This window comes from Bos indicus x Bos taurus, chromosome 1 (genome assembly GCF_003369695.1).
Source record: "Bos indicus x Bos taurus breed Angus x Brahman F1 hybrid chromosome 1, Bos_hybrid_MaternalHap_v2.0, whole genome shotgun sequence".
Taxonomy (NCBI): Eukaryota; Metazoa; Chordata; class Mammalia; order Artiodactyla; family Bovidae; genus Bos; species Bos indicus x Bos taurus.
This window is the reverse complement of record NC_040076.1, coordinates 82,334,059-82,359,800: the sequence shown is the minus strand read 5'-3', so window position 1 is coordinate 82,359,800 and position 25,742 is coordinate 82,334,059. Positions and strand designations below refer to the sequence as shown.

The window sequence follows — 25,742 nt, the reverse complement described above, 5'->3', positions numbered from 1 at the left end:
AAAATAGTGCAATGGGAGAGACAGTGATGGTGTGCAGAGGGAACAGCCAGTGCAAAGGTTCTGAGGTGGTGCCTACAAGTGACAGAGGGAGATCAGATCTGGGGCTGCCTAGGTGGCAATGGAGAGGGTCAGCGAAGGAGGTGGGAGTGGTGTCAGTTGTCAGCTCCATGAGCCCATCTGAATGCTGACAGGCCTCCCAAGCCTAGCCAGTCCAAAATGACATCCTCAGTCCCTGTTCCCACTTCCTGCCCCAACCAAATTGCCCCTCCTCAAGTTTTTACTTCTCTTCCTATAAATGACCACCCATCCCACTGCTCAGACTACCATGCTATACAAAGCCAACCCTATCACCGTCACTTCTTGCCCTCCTCGTGGACTCTCTGCCTCCACACTAGTTCTTAACTGAAGCCCAAAAAGCACTCATCCCCCATCACTTATTTCCCCAAAGCCCTCTTCTCCTAGTTTTGTCTTTCTCACCACCATCCCCAAACCACAAACCCAGGAACACACATTTATTATTTTTTAAAAAGAGAATCTGGAGTTGGTCCCAGCCCCAATTCAATTCGCATACATTCTTCTATTATAATTATCCCAAAACTGACTGTGTGTCCAGATTGGTTTTGGGGCATGAGTGTTAATTATTATATGGCACCTGCATTTATTAGATATTTGCAGTGCTCCCGGCCCTGTGGCCAGAGCATCATCATAGCCCTGTGAGGGCAGTATGATCATTGTCCCACCTTCATTCCCATGGATACTTGGACTCAGAAAGGTTCAGCTTCTTATCATAAGTCCCCCAGCTGGTAAATGACTGAGCTAGGATTTAGACTTAGCTCCCTCTGATGCCAAAGTCCAAGGTTTTGCTTCTACATTAATCTCCCTCCTAGAAACAAACTGGCAAAGAATGATGGGCCCAGAGAGAGGCATCTTGACCTCAGTCTGGACGTTCTCCCTTCACTCCAAATCAAAAGCTGGAGGAGCCTGCTCCTGGGCTCCTTGGTACTTCATCAGCCTGAAAAGATAAGAGAGTGAAGACCGTCTGCTCACTTAGCCCTGCAGAGATGAAAGCCCTCCTTATCTGGCCTGTCTCAGTTCCTGTCCCTCCACCTGCCCTCTGCTCACGTCTGTTCTGTTGCCAGGTGGTCACCTTCCTGCCCAAGGTTGCTGTGGCCAGTACTCAGGTGCCCTCCAGCCTGTCGGCCTCTTGATCAGGAGCCATTCCCGTGGGAACCATAGTGCCAACATCCGGTGAGGACGGGCCCTCCGTTACCTGCTGGCCCTGCAGCCTCTGCTATCAGGCCCGAGAACAAAGAAACCTGGTGCCTGCCGCCAGGCAGGCTGTGTTTGTCCAGGGCGAGGCCTACCCTGGCACAGATGCTGAGCAAACAGGACTGCCGGCCTCACAGATCCGCCTTACGAGCAGGACTTCAGCTGGGAGGCGTTGCTGCCAGGCCACCTGCCGAAATGTTACCCTGTCCTGCTGCAACCAGCACCCCAGGGCAGAAGGGACTCTAGGGCCAGCCCTCCTGGCTCTGGGCCTCAGGCTTCCAGCTCTGCAACGGGAGAGTTGCACAAGGTGATCTCCAAGATCCCTTCTGTGACCTAGAACCTTGAACAATGTTTCTGGGAGTCTCTGGGGCTTGAGAACAGATTGAAGGGGTGAAATCTGGGAATCTCATGGCATCTTCCCCGCCCCTCACTCCCACTCCAGCCCCATGTACCCTCACATGCCTCTGGCCAGTAGGACTAACCTCTCTAGAGCAATGTCCCTGAGCACTGGATCCATGACCTCATTTACACTAATGGAACTTTTAGGACTGGATCTAGGATACTTCATGGTCAAAGGATTAAGTGTGACCATCTTGCTTCTGAGGCAGCTCAGAATCTGATCTCTTACTCTCTGTCCTGAGAAATCTCATGGTATCTGGGGGAAGTTCAGAGGAACAGATGTTTCTCCAGTTAGGACAGTGAGAGGCTGCATGGTGATAGTGACTCTTGGAGTTTAGAGTGCATCAGAATCACCTGGAATGCTTATTTGAAATGCAGACTGTTGGCCTCCATACCCTCAGAAATTCTGAGTCCCAACATCCAAGGTGGATGGGTGGCTTAGAATTCTGAGTTTTTAGCAGGCACCTAAGTGATCCTAAGGTGTCTGATGAAGTAGAATGAGTGAGTCTGAAAGCTATATAATCCTTAAAAAAAAAAAAAAAAAAAAAGAGCTATACGCTCTGATTCAAATCCCACCCTGCTACTTATGAGCACTGTGACTTGGGGCAAGTCACTAAGCCTTTCTAGATGTCAGTTTTGTTTGTAAAATGGGGCTATAATAACATCTGCTGCTGCTAAGTCACTTCAGTCATGTCCGACTCTGTGCAACCCCATAGACAGCAGCCCACCAGGCTCCCCTGTCCCTGGGATTCTCCAGGCAAGAACACTGGAGTGGGTTGCCATTTCCTCCTCCAATGCATGAAAGTGAAAAGGGAAAGTGAAGTCGCTCAATCATGTCTGACCCTCAGCGACCCCATGGACTGCAGCCTTCCAGGCTCCTCCGTCCATGGGATTTTCCAGGCAAGAGTACTGGAGTGGGGTGCCATTGCCTTCTCCGATAATAACATCTACATCTTAATAAACTAGACTGATTTTTTTCAGAGTGTTTTTTGCACTTTACAAACGTCTGTTGAGCAAATGGGGTAGGAGTCTATTTGCCCAATTCAGAAACCTGGGGATTCTTCTTAATGTCTCTATCTACCCCATGCTTCTCAACCACCCAATCACAATTCTCCTGAGCTCTGTGTTCTAAAATATCTTAGACCTACCCACTTCTCTCCATCCCCACAGCCACCAATCTGGTCCAAGCCACCATCTTCCTCTGCCTGACCACTGCACAGCTTCCTCACTGACCTCCCTGATTCCACCCTTGCCTCTTCTCATTCAATCCTTCCCAGAGAAGCCATGTTAATCTGATAAAGTAATGCCCCTGCTTCAGACCCTAGCTCTTAGGAAGGCCTTCTGAGTCAAAAAAAAAAAAAAAAAAAAATTCCTCTGCTTCCACCTACTCCCAAGCTTCCTTTTGGCTCCCCTCAGCCTCCAACTCTGCATTTAAGATACTCTGAACTTCTTTCCATTTCCTCCAATGAATATCAGTTTCTCTTGCCCCTGGGACTTCATACAAAGCGTGTTTGCTTTGCTTGAAACTGCCCTCCCCGGTCCCCAAACATATATTCTTCGCCTACTATTCATCTTTCATATTTCGACTTGAATGTCATTTCCTCAGGGCCAGACATAGCCATGCCTCTCACATGTGCTCCAGCAACTGTCCTTCCTCCATAATAATAACTGTTACACTCTGCGGTGATGACTTCATGCCTGCCTCCACCGCTATGTTAGCTCCCAGAGAACACAAACCTCTGTCTTATCCATTGCTGTACCGCCAGAAAACTCTAGTCAGTCTTTGGCTCAAAGAATGATGAAATACACGAATGAATGAATGAATAAACAAGTGAGAAGGTCCTGGTCACAGGATGTGTCGCGGAGGACGCCCACCTGGTAGTGCGTAAGCCGCGATTAGCTTGGGTCCGGACATGCCTGTAAAGACAGCCACATGGGGGCGGCCTCAGGCACGCACAGACCACACGGGGGCGCCCCCGGCTCGTTTTACGTGAATGGCACCTCGGACTCAGGTTCGGTTACTAATCTCCACTGGGGGCAGGAGGCGGGCTTCTCCCTCTGATGGACAGTATCGCTCCGCCCAATCTAATTCATCTTTTCCTTGGCCCTGCCCACCCCAGGCCTCAGAGAACCTGAGAGTGGGCGTGATGGAACAGCTGCCAACTAAACTCCGGCGGAGTGCTGTTGAGGCCGAACCAGCGCGCCTGGCGGTCTGTGAGTGGGCGGCGGGTGGCTAGGGGCGAGGCCTCCGCGATGACAGGCAGGCGGACAGCCCCGCCCCTCTCGTCCAGAGCGGCCGCGCCAGCTCTGGGGACAGCAGAAGTGAGTACGTGAGCGGCGCAGCAAGAACCCAGCTCGGACCCCGGACGGCGCGCGCACCCGGAGTCTCAGATCCGAGTCGGGCCCGCAGGAGACCGCTGGATTACTGTGCACACCGAACTACCACCACTCGCTTCCTCCCGCCCCGACCCGCCTCCCCGAGTTCTCTGGCTCCGAGCTTTCCAAGCGCCCGGGATCCTCCTGGACCGGTCCGTCCAGATTCCCCCAGGACCGACCTGCCCGCTTACCCCAGGATCGCCCGGCTCAGGGCACCGCCTGGGTCCCGGAGCCGCCTGCCTGGATTGCACCCTCTCCTTGCCTGGATCTCCTGGGACCGTGCGCGAGCCTTCTCGCGCCCGCCGAGCGGATCCTCCTGCGGGTGCCCGCAGCCCCGCCGGCGCGGCCCGGCGCGGCCCGGCTCGGCTCCCGGAGCCAGCCCCGGCCATGGCCCGAGCCCGCCCGCCGCCGCTGCCGCCGCTGCCGCCGGGGCTCCTGCCGCTGCTCTCTCCGTTGCTGCTGCTGCCCCTGCTGCTGCCCGCCGGCTGCCGGGCGCTGGAAGGTAAGCGGCGTCGGGGGAGTGCGTCCAAGGGTTAAGGTGTCCGGGGTCGCCCGAGTGGGGGCCAGGGGTGGGTCCGCGGTGTCGGTCCGATGCGGTCCAGGCTCACTTCGGAGGAGGCTCGGCCACCCGCACCCTCTCCAAAGGCTGGAGCTGGGGTGGCGGAGACGCCTTGGGCGCCGCCTCGTAGGTTCCAGCTGCCGGCTGTCTGCCGGTTATGGGATCGCAGGCAGCACGACCTGGGTGAGCGTCCCTGAAAAGTCACGGCCCGGCGGTGAGCTTCTGTAGGAGTGCCAGGCACTCAGGACAGAGGAGCGGGGCCCTCCGCACCTTCTGGTTGCAGGGAAGTGTGCGCGACTCCCACTAGGCAAGGCCGGGGCTCTTAGGCTGCTGCTGGGCTCCCCAGGTTGAGGGGCTGCGTCGGCGAGGAACCTCTTGGAGTTAACCCTGAGAGTGTTAGTGCGTGCACTCCGCTTTGTCAGGGGATGGCTGCGGGGATGGTGAGGCGGGAGCCTGTTATTGTTGACGGTTTACCGAGCGCCGACTACCCACAAGGTGCTGTGTGCACCGCCGTTGCACACTGCTCTGGCGCTCCCCCTCTGCCTTCTTGCAGGACCCCCACCCCCAGTGCTGAGGTCTCCACAGAACTCCAGAGGTTGTGGGGTTTGTCTCAGGTAGCGCTAGAGCTGATGCCTTACCCATTATCCAGTGGAAAAGGCCAGGCTTCTCCGTGGGTTGTGTGAAACCTGCAGAGAGGGCTGCTGGGGGGGAAGGGTTGCTGCAACTTCCACAGGACTGTGCCTGGATGAACAGCCTAAGTGGTTTTGGCCCCCGTGGGAGAGCTCACATACATCCACTTGACACATACATACATCCACTTGACACAAGCCTGCGGGGACAGAGGCACTGACACCGGGCAAACAATAGACAGACAGACAGATACACATACATACACACACGGTTTTCTAAAATTTTTGGAGCCATTAAATGAGGGAATAAAAATCTTCCTGAATGTGGAGAGAAGGACACCACAGACTGGGGGAAACTGAGATGACAGGCAGTACTTCTATTCGGTATCTTTAACCGATCTAGTCACTTTCTTAGTTTAAGAACAAAAATATGAATTCTGTGTGACTTAGTTTGTTCGCATGTTCACAGTCGGTAAACTTGAAGGTCGGAAGGAAAAAAAGAACAGAGTTACGAGAGAAAGGCATCTTCTGGTGCTTTTTCATTTTCTCCAGGAGGAAAAAAAAAAAACATTCTTCTGAATCCCCATCGTCTTTTATCTCTGAGCCCATTGGTGCTGACAGACTGATTCACACGGGTGGACACATGCAAATCCAGACAGACACACCGAGGTCGCACCCACACTTGGCGCACACTCACCCACATGTGTATGATAGGATCACAGGCGTGAGAAACCAGTGTGGAGCTTTGTTGTTGATCGCCTCAAGGGTGTGAGCCTGCTGGAGTTCTCAGGTCTGTGTCTTAGCCTAGGAGAGGCGACACCGGCACACTCGCTTACGGGGCTGTGTGTGCCAGGCCCCAGAGCCCTTGTTGTGGGGTGCGGTGGGTGCTGATGCTGAGAGGGGGGCAAAGCAGGGTGGTTTGGGTCAGGTGAGCAAGGGCTACCTGAAAAGGCTCACCCTCTTCCTTCCTTCTTCCCTCCCTGTGTCCCTTCTTCCTCTTTCCCTGCCTTTATTTCTCCTGTTCACTCCTCACAATCTGCTGGTCCCTTTAGACCCTAGCTGGCAGGCCCTAGCTGGGAGCTGGCATCCGGGTTTCCAGGCCCAGGACGTGAGGGGCAGACCAGGAGGCAGAAGCCTGGTGAGCTGCAGCAGCCCAGGAAAGAGAGGGCAGTGGGGCTGTGGCCCCTCCTCTGTCCCTTCCTCCCTCAGCTGTGAAGTGGGGTCTGGGGCTCTTCCCTGACTGCGTGGGTGGTAGCTGGGAGGCCAGGCCAGTGTGGGGCGCTCCTAAGAAGGTGGCAGTGCCTCCCGAGTGTGGCTTTCATTAATTCCTTCATGTTTGCCATATATCAGAATTTAGGGTTTTCAGTTAGTGTGAGAATGAAAGAAAGAAGAGAGATGATGCCGCAGGCGCTGACCCCAGCCCAGTGGTCCCCCTACCCACCCTCCTGCCCCTGTCACTGTGACATGGGATAGTAGTGGAACCCACCTCCTAGGGGGTGCTATGAAGATTGAATCCTTCATGTGTGTCAAGTGCTTAGCACATAGCTATTGTTATTCAAGGATTAACTGTTGTTATTATTATTACCCTAGGGTCTGCTCCTTGGGGAGCTCCAGAAAGTGAAACTGGTGTGTACACTTGTCCTGCAGGAGGGAGCTTAGAGGAAGCAATGATGGGGGAGGAGAAGTTGGTCTGGGGAAGTTGCTATCCCCCTCCTCCCCCAACCTCCATTTCTCTCCAGCTTTGGGAGGGAAAGGATGGGGTAGGGAGAGACTTGACCTTGACTCCTGCCTGTACCCCATCCTTATTCAGGAACTTGAATGGGGGATGGGTAGATTTGGGGGTCCTGGGCTAGGCCAGAGGGCAGGGCTAGGTGGGGCACCCAGCACCGAAGAGCTCTTCAGCATCCCCAAGCTTTATGGGTGGAGGGTCTCACCCCTTTACTCCAGCCTTCCCTTTGGTTTTGCTAGTATTTGGTTTGCCCTTGGCCTCTGGGGTCGTTATATTTAGGCCAGGTTCTTGAGCTGTGGGTGCTGTCCCTCATGGTCTCATTGGTTAGATGCCAACTAGCACCTAGTTGCTCTTCCATCTACACACTTGGGGTTCACCAAGGTTCTGCCTCCAAATATTTCAGTTTTCCATGAAGATAGAGCCAGAGTTCTTGCTTGTCCTCCTTGGTTAAAGAAACACCTTTCCTTGCCCTCTGATTGATTCTCCCACCCCCAACATGCACACAAATTGCCCTCGAATTTACCCTCAGTCACAGGGAAACAGGGCCACCTGGTTGCTCACTCTTCTTTTGTATCATGCTCCCCAGTCCCCCAAGCCAAGATCATTCTCCCCTTGGGGATCATGAGCAGAGTCCAGTAGGTGAGCGGACTAGGAACGGGGCGTGGGATGAAGAAGGATGTCCAGACCACAGGGTCCTTCTACCTCAGATAGGATGGGGAGGTCCCTGCTAGGAAGAGACCCTTTGGAGAAAAGAGAAACAGTTACCAGATATAAGAGGTGGGGGCTGGTCGGCCTTCTCCCAGGCAAGCCCTGTTGCTGCAGTGGCAGACTCTCCCTGGGGAGAGAGGCGTGTGTGAGTCCACCTCTTTCTCAGCGGCAGTGACCACTGAGGAGGTGGCAGCTGAAAAGTGACAGCGGGCTGGGGTTTCTGTGGCCTCTGGTGCCCCCCACCCGTCTGTCTTGAGCTGGCACATCAGAGCTGTGACGAGGGACAGTGGCAGGTACTCGAGGGAACCAGCTTGCCCATCACCGTCTTCCCTTTAACCAGAACTGCCGCCGCCACCACCACTTTGGCCTCAGCGGCAGCGAGCTAGCCCAAAGCTGCCATGGGCAAGGCCTCTGCCACCCGGCCTTCCACTAATTAAACAGCATGAAGAGGCTGAATCACCAGGCCTGCATAGTTTGAAAATTGTAGCCCTGCCTGTTGTGCTGAGTCAAACTGGTTTGTCGGGATTGGGCAGCTGGGGGTGGTGGGGAGGGAGACTGGGTACAGCTGGGCACCTGATGGGGTGGGAGAGTCCCCCTGCCCCGAGGGCTGGCCCTGGCACCCGGTCTCCTGTTGCCTCTCTGCCCTTAGACTCCTGGTCAGACCAGCTGTGGCCAGGATCCCAGGGAAGCCTTTAAAGGCGAGCTGTGCATCAGCCTTCTGGCTGGCTGGCAGGGCCTCAACTGGGGTGGGGGCCATTAGTCCTCTTAGTGTCCGTCGCTTTAGTCGTGTCCGACTCTTTGCAACCCCATGGGCTGTATAGCCCACCAGGCTCCTCTGTCCAGGGGATCGTCCCAACCCAAGGATCGAACCCGGGTCTCTTGCATTGCAGGGTGGGGGCCATGGATGAGCACGAGGCATTTGGGCTCCTGCCCCTTGCTTCCTCCTCCCTTCTCCTCCCTCTCAGGTTTATTTAATTATAAATCCCCGTGATCTGAGGGGAAGAATGAAAAACAAAATGTGTTCCCTGTTCTGAGATGTTCCCCTCCCCTCTGACCCAGACCTGAGGGCCTTGGGGCCGTGGCAGGGGGAGGGAGAGGAGGTCCTCCAGGTCCTGTGGCAGGGTCTGCTTCAGATCCCTTCCTCCTTGGGCTGACCACCCTGGGTGTGCAGGTTGGTACACGCATGTGCACACGCTGAGACGCAGGGGAGGGGCGGGAGGGGGGAAGACAGGACAGATCACTCAGGTGGATTGGCTGAGGTAGGGATCCCAGGCGGAAGAGGGGGACCGACTCTGGAGGAGTCTTCCCCCTCTTTTTGTAGGCAGGGTCCCAGGGCGTGCCTCCTTGCTCAGACCCTGTGTCTCTGTCCTCCTGCCCCTGCACACTCTGTTGGCCCGGTCCAGGAGTGTGACCTTTCCTGCCGCCTCACAGTCTGTGGTCTGGAGTTTGGGCTGGTTGTTTCTTGCTCCTGTTCTCTAGATTGTTTCTTATTCTCTGGGTCTCACTGGCACACCTGCTTGCAGGGTGGGGTGCTTTGTATGACTTGGGGCTTGGGGATGCTGTGGGATTTAGTAGCTCCATAAAGTCATGTGCCCCTGGCCCTTCACTAGGGCAGGTGCCAGGCTCCTCCCCCCCGCACACCAGTATGGCCCAGTGAGACCCTCAGACACATGCTGGTTGCCGATGATGTTTTCCTCCTGGGCCCCCAACTTATGCGTGGACGTGTTGCCTGAAGCTCCTGAGGCTACCTGCCTTCATCCTAGCGCCCCCACCCTACCACAGCCCCAGAGCTGGGGATGGTACCATTGTGCTAGCAGGGAAGTGGCCTGCTGCTTGGTGAAGGGCTATACCTGGGGAGGCTGCACCCTGCCACACCCAGAAGCATCTTCATGCCCGGGCCCCAACCCCAGCCTCGTGACCTGTGACAGCTCCTGCCTGGGCCAGGGCCACAGGAAGCCAGTCTGGGGCTTGTTCCTTCCCTGTGCCTCTGGTCAAGGCTGCCCCAGTCTCTCTGCTTTCTCAGCAGAAGAGTGCCCTCTCCCAACTCTTCTCCATTTCGCTTGAAAACTCATCTCAGAAAGAACGGGCTTGCAGAATGTGTGCGTGTGGCATGTGCATCGAGAATGCAACTCTGAGGCTTTACGCCACCTCTAGATGTTGATAGTATACTATGTCTGCATGCTCCTGTGGAATGTTTCAGTGCAAGTGGGCATCTGCGCGTGTGCAGCTGATGCTAGTTGTGTGTGACTGTGTAAGAGCATGTCACAGCGTCTGTACAGGCAAACTGGTGTTTGTGTTTGCACTTGACTACACTTAAGACTGTGACGTGTGGTTGGCAATAGCGTGCGGCTGGGTGTGTAGGGAGAACGCACTGTTGGCTGCACACGCCCTCGCGGATGCATATGTCTCAGGAAATCCGCACATATGAAGGCTGAGAGACTGAGTCTTTGCCTAAGGCATGCCGAATCTGTGTGTAGGAAAGATTCATTGTATATGGATGTCTCAGGAAGACTGATCTGTTTGGACCAGATGCATCCGTGTGTCTGTGAAAGGCAGACTGTGTGAAAGCGTGTGTGTCTGCGGGTGGCTGTGGCCTTGTGTGTTTTTGTCCACCATATGTGGGACTGGTCGCTCTTTAGCCCCAGTGGTGGGAAGGAGCCCAGCCACTGAGAACTTGGTGAAGTGTGTGCCTCTGTGTGCACAAGCGAGAGCCACACAGCTGCTGCCACGTGGCCATTCCCGTTGGCCCTGTGAAACCTGAAAGGGGTGCTGCTTTCCTTCTGAGCACTGAAGCCCCAGTCCCAGAGAGTTCCAGAAAGGCCTGGTGGCCACTTCCTCTGCTTTCTTGTGGGGGTGGGGGGGGCGGGAGTGGTGGCGGGGTTCCCTGCCCAACAGAGCCTGTATCTGCAAGTGTCCACCGCCCTCTGGTTTCCCTCCAGCAGCCATGGTGGGACAGAAGGGGGTGGGCGTGAGGTGGGCAGCTGGGGAGTTTGGAGACTGCGCCTTCATTCCTCTTTTGTCCTTGTCCCCTGTACCTGTATCCTTTACTCCAGCAAGTGTGTACTTACACACACACACACCCTACACATAGGAAATGTGGGCTCTGGAGAGGTGAGTCTCTCCCCCTCAACACCACAGATAGATTCACCCCACCCCCACCCCCACCCCACCTTCTTCCTGAGGCTGGGACACGGGCACCTCAGGGTCTCCCTCCTGCAGAAGGGAGTAGGCCCTTCCCCTCCCCCAGAGAGCAAGCCCCTCCCCACCAGGGTGACCGAGCCCTTCCTCAGGCACACATGACTCGAAATCTAAGTCCTCTCCTCATTAATGGGAAAAATGTGCCGAGATTGAGCGATGGCCAAGGCTGAGCGATGGCCAAGGGCCGATCCCCCCGCCCCCTCCCTCTCTCGCTCCCCAGAAATTAAACAGAAATGAAGAGCCTCCCCTCACCAGCCTCCCCCCGCCCCCCTCCCCAGCGCCCCCTCCCTCCCGCCTCTCAGAGCCAGCGCAGGGCTTGTTTTAAACTGTGGAGGAATCTGGCTTGGAGGGGGGAGGGGGCTGAATATTTGGGTTTAAACAGTTCCAGATGGGTTTGGCACAGGCTGAGCAGAAGGAAGTGAGGGAGAGGGAGGAGGGAGGCAGCTCGAGGGAGCGGTGGGAGCCCTGGCCGGCTCGGTGGCGGGCAGCGGGCAGCGGGCAGCGGGCAGACCAGCAGGCGGACTGGCTGGGGGGAGGGGGTGCACTTGGCTCGCGGCTCGCAGGGGCTCCCAGGGACCGCAGCACTCTGGGCTGCTGGCTGTGGAAGAGGCTACTTGGCAACTCCCTCTCCGTGTCTGTCTCCTTGGGCCTCCTTGTCTCTCCATCTCGCTGTCTTTTGTAGTCCACCGCCGGCCATCCGGGCTGTCTGGCCCTAGCCCGCCGCCCCGCACATCCCTCCAGCTTGGGTGCCGCCCACCATCCGCCCGCTCCGCCCCTCCCTGCCTGTCTCTGGGCCCCTGCTTCTGCCCACCCCCTCTTCTCTCCCCAACCCCTCCACCCCCTGCGCTGAACGTGGTGTCTGTCTGTCTGTCTGCCAGAGGGGCCTGTCAGGCCACCGACGACGAAGCTGGGATGGCTCACCCCTCAGCCTGGCCTCCAGGGGCCAGCTGCTGCTGCAGAAAGGAGGAGTGAGCCGCGCTTCCCAAGTGAATGGCTGCTGCTGGCGATGGGGGGGGCCCTTTGCCTCACGTGAGGGCCTGGGCCCACAGCTGCCTCGTCCACCATCCCCAGCTCAGAGCCAGACTGCAGGAAACTGGCGAAGACCATAAGCCGGGAGTCTGTAGGGTTTGGGTCTTTCCCTTCTCCAAGTACCTCCAGCCTGCCCCCACTGTTGATGTAGAGGCCCCCAGGACTTCTGGGGCAATCCTGCCCCATTCCAGCTTGGGGTTGAGGGGAGAACCACTGGCTGTCTTCCAGGCTATGAGAAAAGACTCAGGACCTCTTTCCCACTCCTAGGTGTAATGTTGGGATTACACTGCTGAGAGAAGAGTTATTAAGCCAGAACCCAGATCCAGTTCCTAGGGGAGCAAGTTTGTCAGAAGCATTAATAGACCCATCCTATGGCCAAGCTAAAGGAAACAGACAAAAACCCCGAAGCTTAGAATGGGATTGGTGCTGCAACAAAGCCCCTGACCCTGGATACACAGAGAAAGGCATCTAACACTGACTTGGGGGTTCAGGGTAGGCTTCTTGGAGGAGGTGACAGCTTGGTTGAGACAAAGTATACACAGGAGCTTTCCAGGCTTTCTGTTTTCCCTTTACAGAAGGGCGTATTGCAGTCACAGTACCCTGGTTAAGAGATTGGTTGTGGAGTCAGACTTGAATTTGAGACACGTTTCGAAACTTTTCACCTCAAATTCTAGCAGTTTTACCTTCAGTTCAGTTCAGTCGCTCAGTCGTGTCCAACTCTTTGCGACCCCATGAATCGCAGCACGCCAGGCCTCCCTGTCCATCACCAACTCCCAGAATTTACTCAAACTCACGTCCATCGAGTTGGTGATGCCATCCAGCCATCTCATCCTCTGTCTTCCCCTTCTCCTCCTGCCCCCAATCCCTCCCAGCATCAGAGTCTTTTCCAATGAGTCAACTCTTCGCATGAAGTGGCCAAAGTACTGGAGTTTCAGCTTTAGCATCATTCCTTTCAAAGAACACCCAGGGCTGATCTTTAGAATGGACTGGTTGGATCTCCTTGTAGTCCAAGGGACTCTCAAGAGTCTTCTCCAACACCACAGTTCAAGAGCATCAATTCTTCGGCACTCAGCTTTCTTAGGTCCTATATATATTGTACTTGGGCTTCCCTGGTGGCTTAGACTATATAGAATCTGCCTGCTATGCAGGAGACCTGAATTCGATCCCTGGGTTGGGAAGAACACCTGGAAAAGGGAATAGCTACCCACTCCAGTATTCTTGCTTGGAGAGTCCCATGGACAGAGGAGCTGGGTGGGCTACAGTCCGTGGGATGGCAGAGTCGGGCACAACTGAGTGACTAATACTTTCACTTTTTTCACATACTGTATCCAGGCATCAGTTTTCTCATCTGTAAAAGGGATACACCAACAGTACTTTTATCCAAGGATTTCAGGAACAACTGAACTAGCTCTAGAGGAGCTGGCTGGGCCTTGGTGGTCCTTACCCCATTCTCAAAGAGCATTCCTGTCCTGTCCACCAGAGCTGGTTGTGTAGGAGGCTGGGTGGGTGTGGGCTCTGGCCTGTGACTGTTCTCCCATTCCCCTGGGCGTGTGTGGGGCTGCGCCTTTGTGTTGGGAATGGAGTCAGGGGAGGCCTGGGCAACAGGGTCTGAAGCACACGGCCCTTTGTTCCAGGATAAAGGACCTGCCAGCCCCTTTGTGTGGAGATTAGCAGAGCCTGTAGGTGTGTGAACCGGCCCTGGATCCTGCCTCATTAACCCAGACCTGGGGTCAGCAACTAACACCCACTCCCAGCTGGCCTGACAAGACATCTTTGAGGCTGTGACATCTCTGGGAGTGGCTGCAGGGTCTCCTCTGGGCCTGGGGAGCTGAGAGCTTTGGGAACCTGGGAGTACCTGGTGGGAACTGATGTCTGGCATCCTGGACTTTCCTGGGCAGCCTCCTCTTTCTCCGTATCCTAAGCTTGGCCCCTGGCCTTTTTTCTCTTGTTGCTTCCACAGAGACCCTCATGGATACAAAATGGGTGACATCTGAGTTGGCATGGACCTCTCATCCGGAAAGTGGGGTAAGACCTCCTCTCCATTTCTCCTGAGTGCTGCTTGCCAGTTAGCCCCCTTGCCTCAGCAAGGCCGCCTCTGTGCCCTACTTGTCAGTTTCCCCACCTGTGGCATCCACATCGTCTGCACCTGTCACCTTCCTCCTTACCTGCTGGTCCATCTCTGAAAATGCTTTCCTCTCTGACCCTTCAGCCTGCCTCTGTCCTTCCTCCCACATACACACCATCTTTGTCCCATTCTCCCTCTGCCCGCCCCTCAGCCTGTCTTCAACCTGTTCCCATCCCTTTCTACCTGGCAGCCCTTTGCATGTCTGTCATCTCCCTCCTTCCTGGGTCCTTGGGAAGAGCACTGGCTTGGGAACAAGGAAGCTTTGGTTCCAGATCTCTGACTTGCTGTGACTTTGAGCAAGACAGTTTACCTTTCTGGGCCTCTGTTTCTTGAATGTTATATTCCTATAGTCCTTGACATCTCTAAAGTGTTCTAACTGACCTCCCTCCATGGCCTTCACAACTGTACTAAGTTCTGGAACACTGGGTTTGGGTGACGTTACAGACCCTCAAGTCACCAGACCTGATTCTGTGACCTTGGGCAAGTCCCTGCCTTTGTGAGTCTTGGCTTCCTCTTCTCTGGAGTGGGAACAACAGATGTATCTTCCAAGGAACTGTGAAGGTTAAATGTGATGGTAATAGTAGTAATCAGTGTTTATTGGACCTATTTAATTCCTCACAGCCTCATTTACTTTCAATCAGTCCCATTTTATAGACAATGAAACTGAGGCATAATGATAATAAGTAATATATCTGATAATTACAAAGTACTTATCAGGTGCCCCATTCTAAGTGCTTTATTCAGTTAAAGTCATTTATTCCTTAAATATCTTTATTCTTACCATGTTCCAGATGGGGAAAGGGAGGCCAGGGAGGTTAAATGACTTACCTGTAGTCACACAGCAGAGAACTGAGACTGGAGCCCACTAGTCTATATGCTCAACCACGGCACCACGGAAGCATCTCTGTGAAGTAAATATAACAGGTCAGATCTGGGCTTGTGATCAACACCCGGCAAATGCTGGTCTCACTGTCCGTCTTTCTCACTTGCACAGTGGGAAGAGGTGAGCGGCTATGATGAAGCCATGAACCCCATCCGTACGTACCAGGTGTGTAACGTGCGGGAGTCCAGCCAGAACAACTGGCTTCGCACAGGGTTCATCTGGCGGCGAGATGTGCAGCGGGTCTACGTGGAGCTCAAGTTCACTGTGCGGGACTGCAATAGCATTCCCAACATCCCTGGCTCCTGCAAGGAGACCTTCAACCTCTTCTACTATGAGGCTGACAGTGACGTGGCCTCAGCCTCCTCCCCCTTCTGGATGGAGAACCCCTATGTGAAGGTGGACACCATCGCACCGGATGAGAGCTTCTCCCGGCTCGATGCTGGCCGTGTCAACACCAAGGTGCGCAGCTTTGGGCCGCTCTCCAAGGCTGGCTTCTACTTGGCCTTCCAGGACCAGGGCGCCTGCATGTCGCTCATCTCCGTGCGCGCATTCTACAAGAAGTGTGCGTCCACCACCGCAGGCTTTGCACTCTTCCCTGAGACCCTCACTGGGGCTGAGCCCACCTCACTGGTCATCGCCCCTGGCACCTGCATTGCCAATGCCGTGGAGGTGTCTGTGCCCCTCAAGCTCTACTGCAACGGTGACGGGGAGTGGATGGTGCCTGTTGGCGCCTGTACCTGTGCCACCGGCCACGAGCCAGCCGCCAAGGAGTCCCAGTGCCGCCGTGAGTGAGGACTGGCCTGGGGGAAGGGATGGAGGACGTGCCTGGGCCACCACTGCCCACTGCCCCCTAACCACCACTTTCTTGCCTGCCAGATTTGGGGCAGAGGGAGGAAAGGGAAGAGGGGTATCAGGTGCCAAAAATGTTGTACAAGAAGGGAGATGAGAGAAAATGAGGAGAGACACCAGGATCGTAAGAGAAATAATGAAACTAAAGAGAGAGGAAGGAAGCCATGGGGAATCCTTGACAAAGAGGCACCTGGAGAACGTGCTCAGAGCCTCGTGAGGCCAGCAGAGATGCCCGCTTGTCCAGGCCCAAGTGTATGTGTCACCTGGAAATATTAGGTGGGCCTTGGAGCTCCAGGCACCTCATGCTTGGCCCTTTAACCTGGGGGTCTCGTCTGCATCTTAAGACGCTACATTTATAGTACAGAGATCAGAGGCCCAGTCTCTGAACTCCTGAGTTCTGACTCTGCCACTTACCACCTGTGAGACCTTGGGCAGGTCACTGAACTCTGAACCCTGGTTTCCTTATTATATGCAAAATGGGGGCATTAGTGGTGATTCCTTCATGGAGCTGTAATGGGGCTGAACTGAGTCAATGCATGGGCGCCCTTGGAACAGTGCCTGGCACATGGGGAAGCAGAGCACCATGTAAGTGTCTGCTGTGACTTGCAGGAGTCCTGGGATGAAGGGGACAGGGATTGTTTTGTCCTTGATTCATACACAAGAGCAGGTTTCCCAGGTGGCACAGTAGTAAAGTATCCACCTGCCAATGCAGAAGATGTGGGTTCGATCCCTGGGTTGGGAAGATCCCTTGGAAATGCCAACTCACTCCAGTATTCTTGTTGGGGAAATCCCATGGACAGAGGAGCCTGGAGGGCTACAGTCCATGGAGTCGCAGAGTCAGATACGACTGAGCAGCTAAGCACATGCAGATGCAGGCATACAAGGAGGGTAGGGGCCTGCCTCTGGTAGCTTGCCAAGACTCAATAAGACCTCACAGAGTACTAGACTTTCCAGCTATAATCCCCATTCACGAGAGGTTCTCTCATCTGAGCCTCACCACAATCTTGTATGGTAGATTCCAGTTACCTCCTCTGTTTAGCCAATAAGGAGGCTCAGAGAGGTTCTGCTCTCCAGGTCTCATGGTGCGAAATGTGGGCACTGGGACCACAGCCTCATTCAGCTGCTGTTCCATGCGTGTCAAGGTGCTAAGGGCCTTGTCTGCCCTCCTGGGGCTTGCAGCCTGAAGCGCCCAAAGGGTGGGAGCCAGCTCTTAGCACAGCCCTCAGTGTGGGGGGCTGGTGGCCCAACCTGGCTGTGAGACTTCATGTCTGTGCTGTCATGGGAAGGTGAACAGTGCCTTGCCCGGCGCCTCTCCACTTCACTATGGGAACCTGCCCCCAGACTTCCTCCTCCTAAGTGGAGAAAGGGGGTGGGGGTGATGAGCCTGACAGCCTGAAGAGGGGCTAACACTCTGCAGGTCCCTGGCAGGAAATGCATGCTGGTTCCCATGACAACCAGGCTGGCCTGGCCCCTGCCCCCTCTCCCACTGGCTCAAAAGAGCTTGGATGGAATATCACCTTAGTCAGGGGAGATTAAACCCCAGAGAAGGCATAGCCCCAACTCCGGGCATCCCACACTCAGGATAACCTTCTAGAAAGCAGTTGTGTATGGACAGGGTGACCATATGTGTTAGTGTGTCTAGGGCAGCCCTGGTTTATGCCCATCAAGCTATCGTGATTATTACTTGTGACCCCTTTCACTCTCAAAACAGTCCAGTTTGAGTAATAAATCATACGGCCATCATAGATATAGGGGATCTCCAGAAACCCAAGTCCAGATAGAGGTGCCAGGTGTTCAGGCACCGAGCTCTGGGCTCCCTCTTGGGATTGGGGTTCCCCTCGTGGACACTTTGAGGCCTCTGAACTCCAGGTGACCTCAGCCTTCCTGCCTGGTTTCTTTCTCTCCTTTTCTCACCCCTTCTCAGCCCCCACCCCTGCCCCAGGGCAGAAAGGAGCTGCTGCCCTGCTCCTGGTGGGCGGGGAGAGAGGTGGGCCGTGAAACTCAGAGTCCTCAGAGTCCCCACCGCTGGTTATTCTGGAGTGTTCTTGAGGCTCTTCAGGAGTAATTGTCCTTGAGTTTCAAGGAGGGGTGGGGGCATCCCAGCAGAGTAGAGGGTGCTGCCAGCCTGCTAGTGGTCTCTTCCCATCCCCCTCCTCCTCCTCCCTCTCTCTTCCCTGCCTCGACAAGTCCAGGCTGTCCAGGTGATGGAGCTGACGTCTTCTTCTATCAGGCCCCAGGGGTGGGGGAGGGGGAGGGGTGGGGAGGAATCCGCTGACATGGGGTTTCCACGAGGCAGAAGGGCCTTTTGTAGCTGCAGCCAGAGTTAGGCAATACTAGCATGGCCCGCACATTCTGGGAGGTGGAGGGGCCAAGACCTGTGCTGGGGAAGGGCCAGATTCCCATGGAGGTGTGGAGGGTTGTGTCTGCAGGGAAGGGAGCTGAGACTTCCATCCTCTTCTCCCCCACAGCCTGTCCCCCCGGGAGCTACAAGGCAAAGCAGGGAGAAGGGCCCTGCCTGCCCTGTCCACCCAATAGCCGCACCACTTCACCAGCCGCTGGCATCTGCACCTGCCATAACAACTTCTACCGCGCAGACTCCGACTCCGCAGACAGTGCCTGTACCAGTGAGTGGTGGCGCGTCTTCATGTTCTCTACTCCAGGCCTTCCCTCTGCAGGCCAGGCTGGGGATGCCTAAACAGTCTCTATGAATATCTCCACTTTGCAGATGGGGACACTGAGGCTCAGGGTGGGGGTTAGATGTTGTACTCAACCACAGCGCAGGTAGGAAGTGACCAGCCCCTGAGCCAGAATCCAGGTGAACTGAAAGGCTTAGCCCTCCACTAATACTTAATAAGCCTAGCTGGGTATCAGGAACTGTCTAGGACCCTCCAGTTTACTGCTGCTGCTTTTGTCTAGGACTGCTATTCTTTTGGTCCAGCTCTAACCAGAGAGGGGGCCTCACATCCCTGGGGCAGCCTGGTATTCTGCTTTTTCTCTACTCTGGCCTTTGGTGCCAGGCATTGCCAGGCACCAGGAATGATGCAGTCAACTGTCCTAGGAACTTGCAACCTGGTGGGAGAAACAGATGTGGAAATAGATAACAACCGTATAATGTGCTAAATGCAAGGCTGGAGGAATGCCCAGGAATGGTTATGGGAGTACAGAGGATGGGAAGAGGAGGAATCAAGGAAGGTTTCCAAGAGGAGATGACCTCTCAAGTTGAGCCTTAAAGGCCAAATAGGAGTGTGCCCAAATAGGAGTGTAAAGAGGCATAGGAAGGGTATTCTGCATATGAAAGCAAAGACAAAAGCAGAGGTAGGAAGCAGCTTGGAGAACACAGGCGCTCCGGGCAGAGGGTGGTCCCCGGACCCCAGCTCATTGCTCTCCCCCTCGTCTTCCCCACAGCGGTGCCATCTCCGCCCCGGGGTGTGATCTCTAATGTGAATGAGACCTCACTGATCCTTGAGTGGAGTGAGCCCCGGGACCTGGGTGGCCGGGACGACCTCCTCTACAATGTCATCTGCAAGAAGTGCCACGGGGGCCCCGGGACCATGACCTGCTCACGCTGTGATGACAACGTGGAGTTTGTGCCTCGGCAGCTGGGCCTGACCGAGCGACGGGTGCACGTCAGCCACCTGCTGGCCCACACGCGCTACACCTTCGAGGTGCAGGCGGTCAATGGTGTTTCGGGCAAGAGCCCTCTGCCCCCCCGCTACGCAGCTGTGAATATCACCACCAACCAGGCTGGTGAGGAGGGCACATGGGAGGGTAGGGCCTGGTTCATCTTCCCCCACCCAGAGCGGAGTTGCCTGGGGCCTGCCCATGGACCACCGGGGGGCCCCTGGGACCTGGGTCCTTGGGGAGGATGCCAGAGGCTGAGAAGCCTGTGCTGAGCCCCACCCCTTCCCTAGCCCCCTCCGAAGTGCCGACACTACGCCTGCACAGCAGCTCCGGGAGCAGCCTGACCCTGTCCTGGGCACCCCCAGAGCGGCCCAATGGAGTCATCCTGGACTACGAGATGAAGTACTTTGAGAAGGTCAGAGTCTCACAGGGCAGGAAGAAGCCCTGGGGCAAGAAGATCACCCCAGATAGTGTTGGGGGCCCCTGGGAGGGAAGCTTTGGGTACTGAGGAGGGTGGGCAGGGGCCAAGGGACGTCAGGACCCACTGAGACTCAGTGTCCTCCTGGTGTTGCAGAGTGAGGGCATCGCCTCCACCGTGACCAGCCAGAAGAACTCCGTGCAGCTGGACGGGCTGCGGCCCGATGCCCGCTATGTGGTCCAGGTCCGAGCCCGCACGGTAGCTGGCTATGGGCAATACAGCCACCCAGCTGAGTTTGAGACCACAAGCGAGAGAGGTACATGTCCCCCCACACCTGTCCCCGCCCCGCCCACACTTGCCACCCCTCCACTCACCTGTGCCTCCCCATCGTCTCTAGGCTCCGGTGCCCAGCAGCTCCAGGAGCAACTCCCCCTCATCGTGGGCTCAGCCACGGCTGGGCTGGTCTTCGTAGTGGCTGTGGTGGTCATTGCTGTCGTCTGCCTCAGGTACTGATGGGCTCAGGGGCCCACTGGAGCATTCCTTTAGTGCCCTTGAGCCCTCTCAGCACATAGGTGACCATCACCCACATCAGACCTGGAACCACAGCCTTCCTAGGCCCAGGGTGTCATTGCTGGAGAGGCCCTTTCCAATCCACACCCATGTCTTCATTCTATCCCCTCCCTGTCTCCAAATTCCCTCCGGGATCAAGTCCACTGAGCCCCTTGCCCACAGACCCAGAGGCAGCTGTAACCACTGACGATGGGACCAGGCACTGGGCTGTCCCCTGTGCACTCTGCCCCTCCTATGAGTCCAAGGGTTCCCTGAACGGAGGGAGCTTGGACTTGTCTCAGGCCTCCCCTCTCCCCTTCCCCCTAGGAAGCAGCGGCACAGCTCTGATTCAGAGTATACGGAGAAGCTGCAGCAATACAGTGAGTCTGTCTATTCATTCCCACCTCCCAAAGCTCCCTTGGTCCCTGCAGGGCTTGGGGATACCCTCTTCCCTGGCTGGGACTTCATTCCCTTAACTCCTCCCCTGGCTGCCCCATCCTGCTTCCAATTAAGTGCCATTTCCTGAGCCCCTACTTCACTCTTGCTAGCCCCAGAGATGAGTGAGATGTGACCCCTGTCCTCAGGGGTAGTTAGTCTTGTGAGAAGGACAACATATGTACACACAGGAAACAATGAGAGAACAATTCAGAGTTAAGTCGGGGGTTCCTGCTACAGAGGGCAGTGAGCGTTCAGAAGAGAGGAAGGCTTCCTGGAGGAGGTAGCCTTGGGCTGAGCTGAGCCAGGTGAGATTTAGCGGGGTTTAGAGAGGTGGAAGGAAAAGGCAGTGGCACCCCACTCCAGTACTATTGCCTGGAAAATCCCATGGATGGAGGACCCTGGTAGACTGCAGTTGATGGGGTCGCTAAGAGTCAGACACGACTGAGCGACTTCACTTTCACTTTTCACTTTCATGCATTGGAGAAGGAAATGGCAGCCCACTCCAGTGTTCTTGCCTGGAGAATCCCAGGGATGTGGGAGCCTGGTGGGCTGCCATCTATGGGGTCGCACAGAGGCGGACACGACTGAAGTGACTTAGCAGCAGTAGCAGCAGCAGAGAGGTGGAAGGGGGAGCATTCTGGGCTAGAGGAGCCTTTGGAAGGTAGTGGGTGGGGTGGAGAGAGTGCCCAACTGTGGGGGCAGTGAGAAGACTGGTTTGACAGCTGCTGGGAAGCCAGGCCGGTAGTTGCGGCCAGTCCTTGGAGGGTCGTGAAAGGCAGGCAGAGGAGTTTGGACTTGACTGCACCATAGGTAATCTGAAAGGCTCTCAAGCTGAGGAGCAATACAATGAAAGCATTGTTGTAGGAAGACAGGTATGCAGGCTAGATAGGTGAGAAAAGTCCAGAGGTAGAGAGCCCAGCTGGGCGGCTGTTGCAGTAGTCTGGGTGTTGATGGCCTGGCAAGGTCAGGGGCTGAGGGAATGAGGGGAGGGATGGGTCTGAAACAGGCTTTGACGTGATGAGAGATGAGGGAGGAAGGAGAAGAATACTAGGTGTCTAGCCTTTATGGTTGCTAGTTCTCACCAAGGGGACAGTGGTGGGGTGGGAACGGGGGAGCTCTAGCTTCTTCAGAAAGGAATACAGAGCAGGCTTAGCAGGGAGATTGGGAATGTGCTCCTATGGGGGTGGGGGATAGGGAGGAAGACTAGGGCAGGATCCGGGTGGCAGAGTTCCCTCACTGTCCTCAGCCCAAGGATCTGGCTCCCTCTCATGCCCACCTTTTCTTCCTCTAGTTGCTCCTGGAATGAAGGTTTATATCGACCCCTTTACCTATGAAGACCCTAATGAGGCCGTGCGGGAATTTGCTAAGGAGATTGATGTGTCCTGCGTCAAGATTGAGGAGGTGATTGGAGCTGGTGAGTCTGTTGGGGTACACAGTGGGGAGGAGAGGCTGAGGGTTACTCCTGGGGGAGGGTGGAGGCCAGTTAGGTACAGAAATAGCTTAGTACCTGTGCCCTGTGCTGTGCAGGGGAGTTTGGAGAAGTGTGCCGGGGTCGGCTGAAACAGCCTGGCCGCCGGGAGGTGTTTGTGGCCATCAAGACCCTGAAGGTGGGTTACACGGAGAGGCAGCGGCGGGACTTCCTCAGCGAGGCCTCCATCATGGGTCAGTTTGACCACCCCAACATAATCCGGCTGGAGGGCGTGGTCACCAAAAGTCGGCCAGTCATGATCCTCACGGAGTTCATGGAGAACTGCGCCCTGGACTCCTTCCTTCGGGTAAGAACCCCCTTCCACTCCCTAAGACAGCTAGGTTAGGTAAACCACCTGGTCCCACAAGTTAGACCCTATACAAGCCCAAATATTTGCTGAGGTGGCACAGTGCAGGGAGAGAGCTGGACCTTCAGAGCCAGGAAGACCAGAGTTCTCACCCTGACTGCCCCCTGCTGCCTATATGACTTCAGGCTTTACTTAACCTCTCTGAGTCTCAGCTGCCTTGGTTGTAAAATAGAAGTGGAAGAGCTCTTTGGGTCCTCACAGGGGTTCATCGGGTGATATATACAGATGCTGGCCACACAGGAGGGCAGCTTCTTACTCTCAGTGCACGGTAGATATGGTCAGAGGGGGTAGATGAGGCGTGGTCTTGAAGGACCTGGGAAGGTGGGCAGGCAGGCAGGTCCTGAACAGAGCCAGGGCCGGGCAGCAGGGGATGGGCTGCCTCCTGAGCCTCCTCACTGTCTCCAGCTCAACGATGGACAGTTCACGGTCATCCAGCTGGTGGGCATGTTGCGAGGCATTGCTGCTGGCATGAAGTACCTGTCTGAGATGAACTATGTGCATCGAGACCTGGCTGCCCGCAACATCCTCGTCAACAGCAACCTGGTCTGCAAAGTCTCAGACTTCGGCCTCTCCCGCTTCTTGGAGGATGACCCCTCTGATCCCACCTACACCAGCTCCCTGGTACAGGAACCAGCTGGGAGGGAGACTGGGGGCGGGGCCAACCAGGCAGGGGCTCAGGGCTGGGGACCAGCCCCGAGACATAGGGTGAAGGGCGTGTGCCCCCCCCACCAGGGCGGGAAGATCCCCATCCGCTGGACCGCCCCAGAGGCCATAGCCTATCGGAAGTTCACCTCTGCTAGTGACGTCTGGAGCTATGGCATTGTCATGTGGGAGGTCATGAGCTACGGCGAGCGACCCTACTGGGACATGAGCAACCAGGATGTGAGTTGGACCTGCCAGAGTGCTTGGGTGGGTGGGAGCTGCTGGGGAGCCAAGTGGTGGCTCACTCCAGGGTTCCTGGCTCTTGGCTCAGGTCATCAATGCCGTGGAGCAGGATTACCGGCTGCCCCCACCCATGGACTGCCCCACAGCACTGCACCAGCTTATGCTGGACTGCTGGGTGCGGGACCGGAACCTCAGGCCCAAATTCTCCCAGATCGTCAACACCCTGGACAAGCTCATTCGTAATGCTGCCAGCCTTAAAGTCATCGCCAGTGCCCAGTCTGGGTCAGTACCTCAGCCTCTGCTCCCGAGCCAGCAGCCCTACCCTGCTTCCCCCGACATCAGGACTCATCAGTTCCCCTCTTCTTCCCACAGCATGTCACAACCCCTCCTGGACCGCACGGTCCCCGACTACACCACCTTCACGACAGTTGGTGACTGGCTAGATGCCATCAAGATGGGGCGGTACAAGGAGAGCTTTGTCAGCGCGGGGTTTGCATCCTTTGACCTGGTGGCCCAGATGACTGCAGAGTGAGTGTGCCTCACATTTGGAGGGCTGGGGCTGGGGATTCTGAGCTGGGCCCAAGTGGTGGGCAGGAGGGGAGGCACTGACGCTGCCCTTGGCCCCTCTGCAGAGACCTGCTCCGGATTGGGGTCACCTTGGCGGGCCACCAGAAGAAGATCCTCAGCAGTATCCAGGACATGCGGCTGCAGATGAACCAGACGCTGCCTGTGCAGGTCTGACACCCGACTCCCACTGGGTGTGTGCTCACCAAGGACCGTGCAGGAACTCCGACCAGCCGACTGGACTTTTGGACTTTTGGTTGCTCAGCCTTAGGCTGTGGCCCAGAAGATGGAAGACTGGGAAGGGCCCAAGCTGGGACTTCTCCTCCAGGCCTGTGCTCCCTCCCCAGGAAGTGTGCCCCAAACCTCTTCATATTGAAGATGGATTAGGAGAGGGGGTGACGACCCCTCCCCAGCCCCTCGGGGCCCAGGCCTTCCTGCTCGCCGGTGGGGGGATCCCCACCACCTCAGACTTGGCTGTTCATCAGTGCTGGAGGTCCTGGCATGGTCAGGTGGGGAATAAGCCTGGGTTCCAGGGCCCAGCCCTGGCAGGGGTCCGGCCCCCCAGGTAGGCAGAGAGCAGTCCCTCCCTCAGGAACTGGAGGAGGGAACCCTGGGAATGGGGAAATGTAAGCCCCCCCCCCCCCCACCCGAAGCCAGCTGGCACCTCCAGTTTGCACAGGGACTTGTTCTGGGGGCTGAGGGCCCTGCCCCACCCCCGCCCTTGGTGCTGTCATAAAAGGGCAAGCAGGGGCCAGCTGAGGAGCAGCCCCTTGCCCCCCAGAGACTGACTCTCAGAGCCAGAGGTCGGATGTGTGTGTGTGTGTGTGTGTGTGTGAGAGTGTGTGTGTGAGCGTATGTCAGAGAGCATGGGTGAGTGTGTAAAGGCTTGGCCCTGTGCCCTGCCGTGGGGCCAGTTGGGCCGTCAGCGGAATAAAGGCAATAAGATGATTCTCTTGCCCCTCCTCATTCCACCCCAAATTCATGGCCCCTCAGCCCTGGCCCTTCAGAATTCCCAGGAGTCATTGGGAGGCCAAATCCAGGCTTCCCCAGGCTCAACTTCTTTTTTCTGTTTCAGCCTTGTTGCACCTAACTTCTTGGAAGTGGGGTGATAACAGTATAGAGCAAACTCCCCCAGAGCTCCTTCCTTCTAAGGCCCAGCCATTCCCATTCCAGGGGCTGTCTGGGCAGACACTCGCTTCTGGATGGCAGAACGGCAAGTGGGCAGACACTCGCTTCTCAATTTCATAGACTGAGCCCTTTCACACTCATTGTCTAGAAGGAGCTGGGGGTAGAGGGCGTTGATCAGCCCCCAGGGTCACAGGGCCCAGGACAAAGAGGATGGGACCCCACTGGTGTTCAGATGCAGAGGGCAGTCCTTTTCAGCAAGTGTCAGTGGAGAAGTAAGGCTACTCTTTACTGAACAATTCCCATATTGCTGGCACTGGGCTAAAATGCTCCATTTATACATGGATCTTATTTAATCTCACAACAACTGAGCCAGGGAAGGAAGTATTTTTATCTCTTTTTTACAGAGGAGGAAGGGGAGAGGTTAAGTAACTTGCCCAAAGTCGCTGAGCCAGTAAGTGAGGCCCGAGGCTGGGATTCCCACCCTGAGACTGCCTGCACACTCGAAAGGTTCAGAGGATAAATAACCAGAACCAGGGAGAGGGTTAGGAAAA

At 56.0% G+C, this 25,742-nt stretch overlaps 1 protein-coding gene across 1 annotated transcript; it reads left to right on the top strand.

The window, feature by feature from the left end:
- Window positions 1–3,974: 3,974 nt before the first annotated feature.
- On the top strand, window positions 3,975–25,011 carry EPHB3 (EPH receptor B3). The gene is made up of 16 exons (XM_027539154.1): window positions 3,975–4,546; window positions 13,857–13,921; window positions 15,016–15,688; window positions 18,222–18,377; window positions 19,159–19,500; window positions 19,665–19,789; window positions 19,949–20,108; window positions 20,190–20,298; window positions 20,669–20,721; window positions 22,071–22,193; window positions 22,307–22,554; window positions 23,020–23,235; window positions 23,347–23,496; window positions 23,588–23,781; window positions 23,872–24,027; window positions 24,132–25,011. Exons 1-16 carry the CDS (start codon window positions 4,432–4,434, stop codon window positions 24,238–24,240), a joined length of 2,994 nt encoding a protein of 997 aa, XP_027394955.1. The 5' UTR covers window positions 3,975–4,431; the 3' UTR covers window positions 24,241–25,011.
- Window positions 25,012–25,742: the final 731 nt, after the last annotated feature.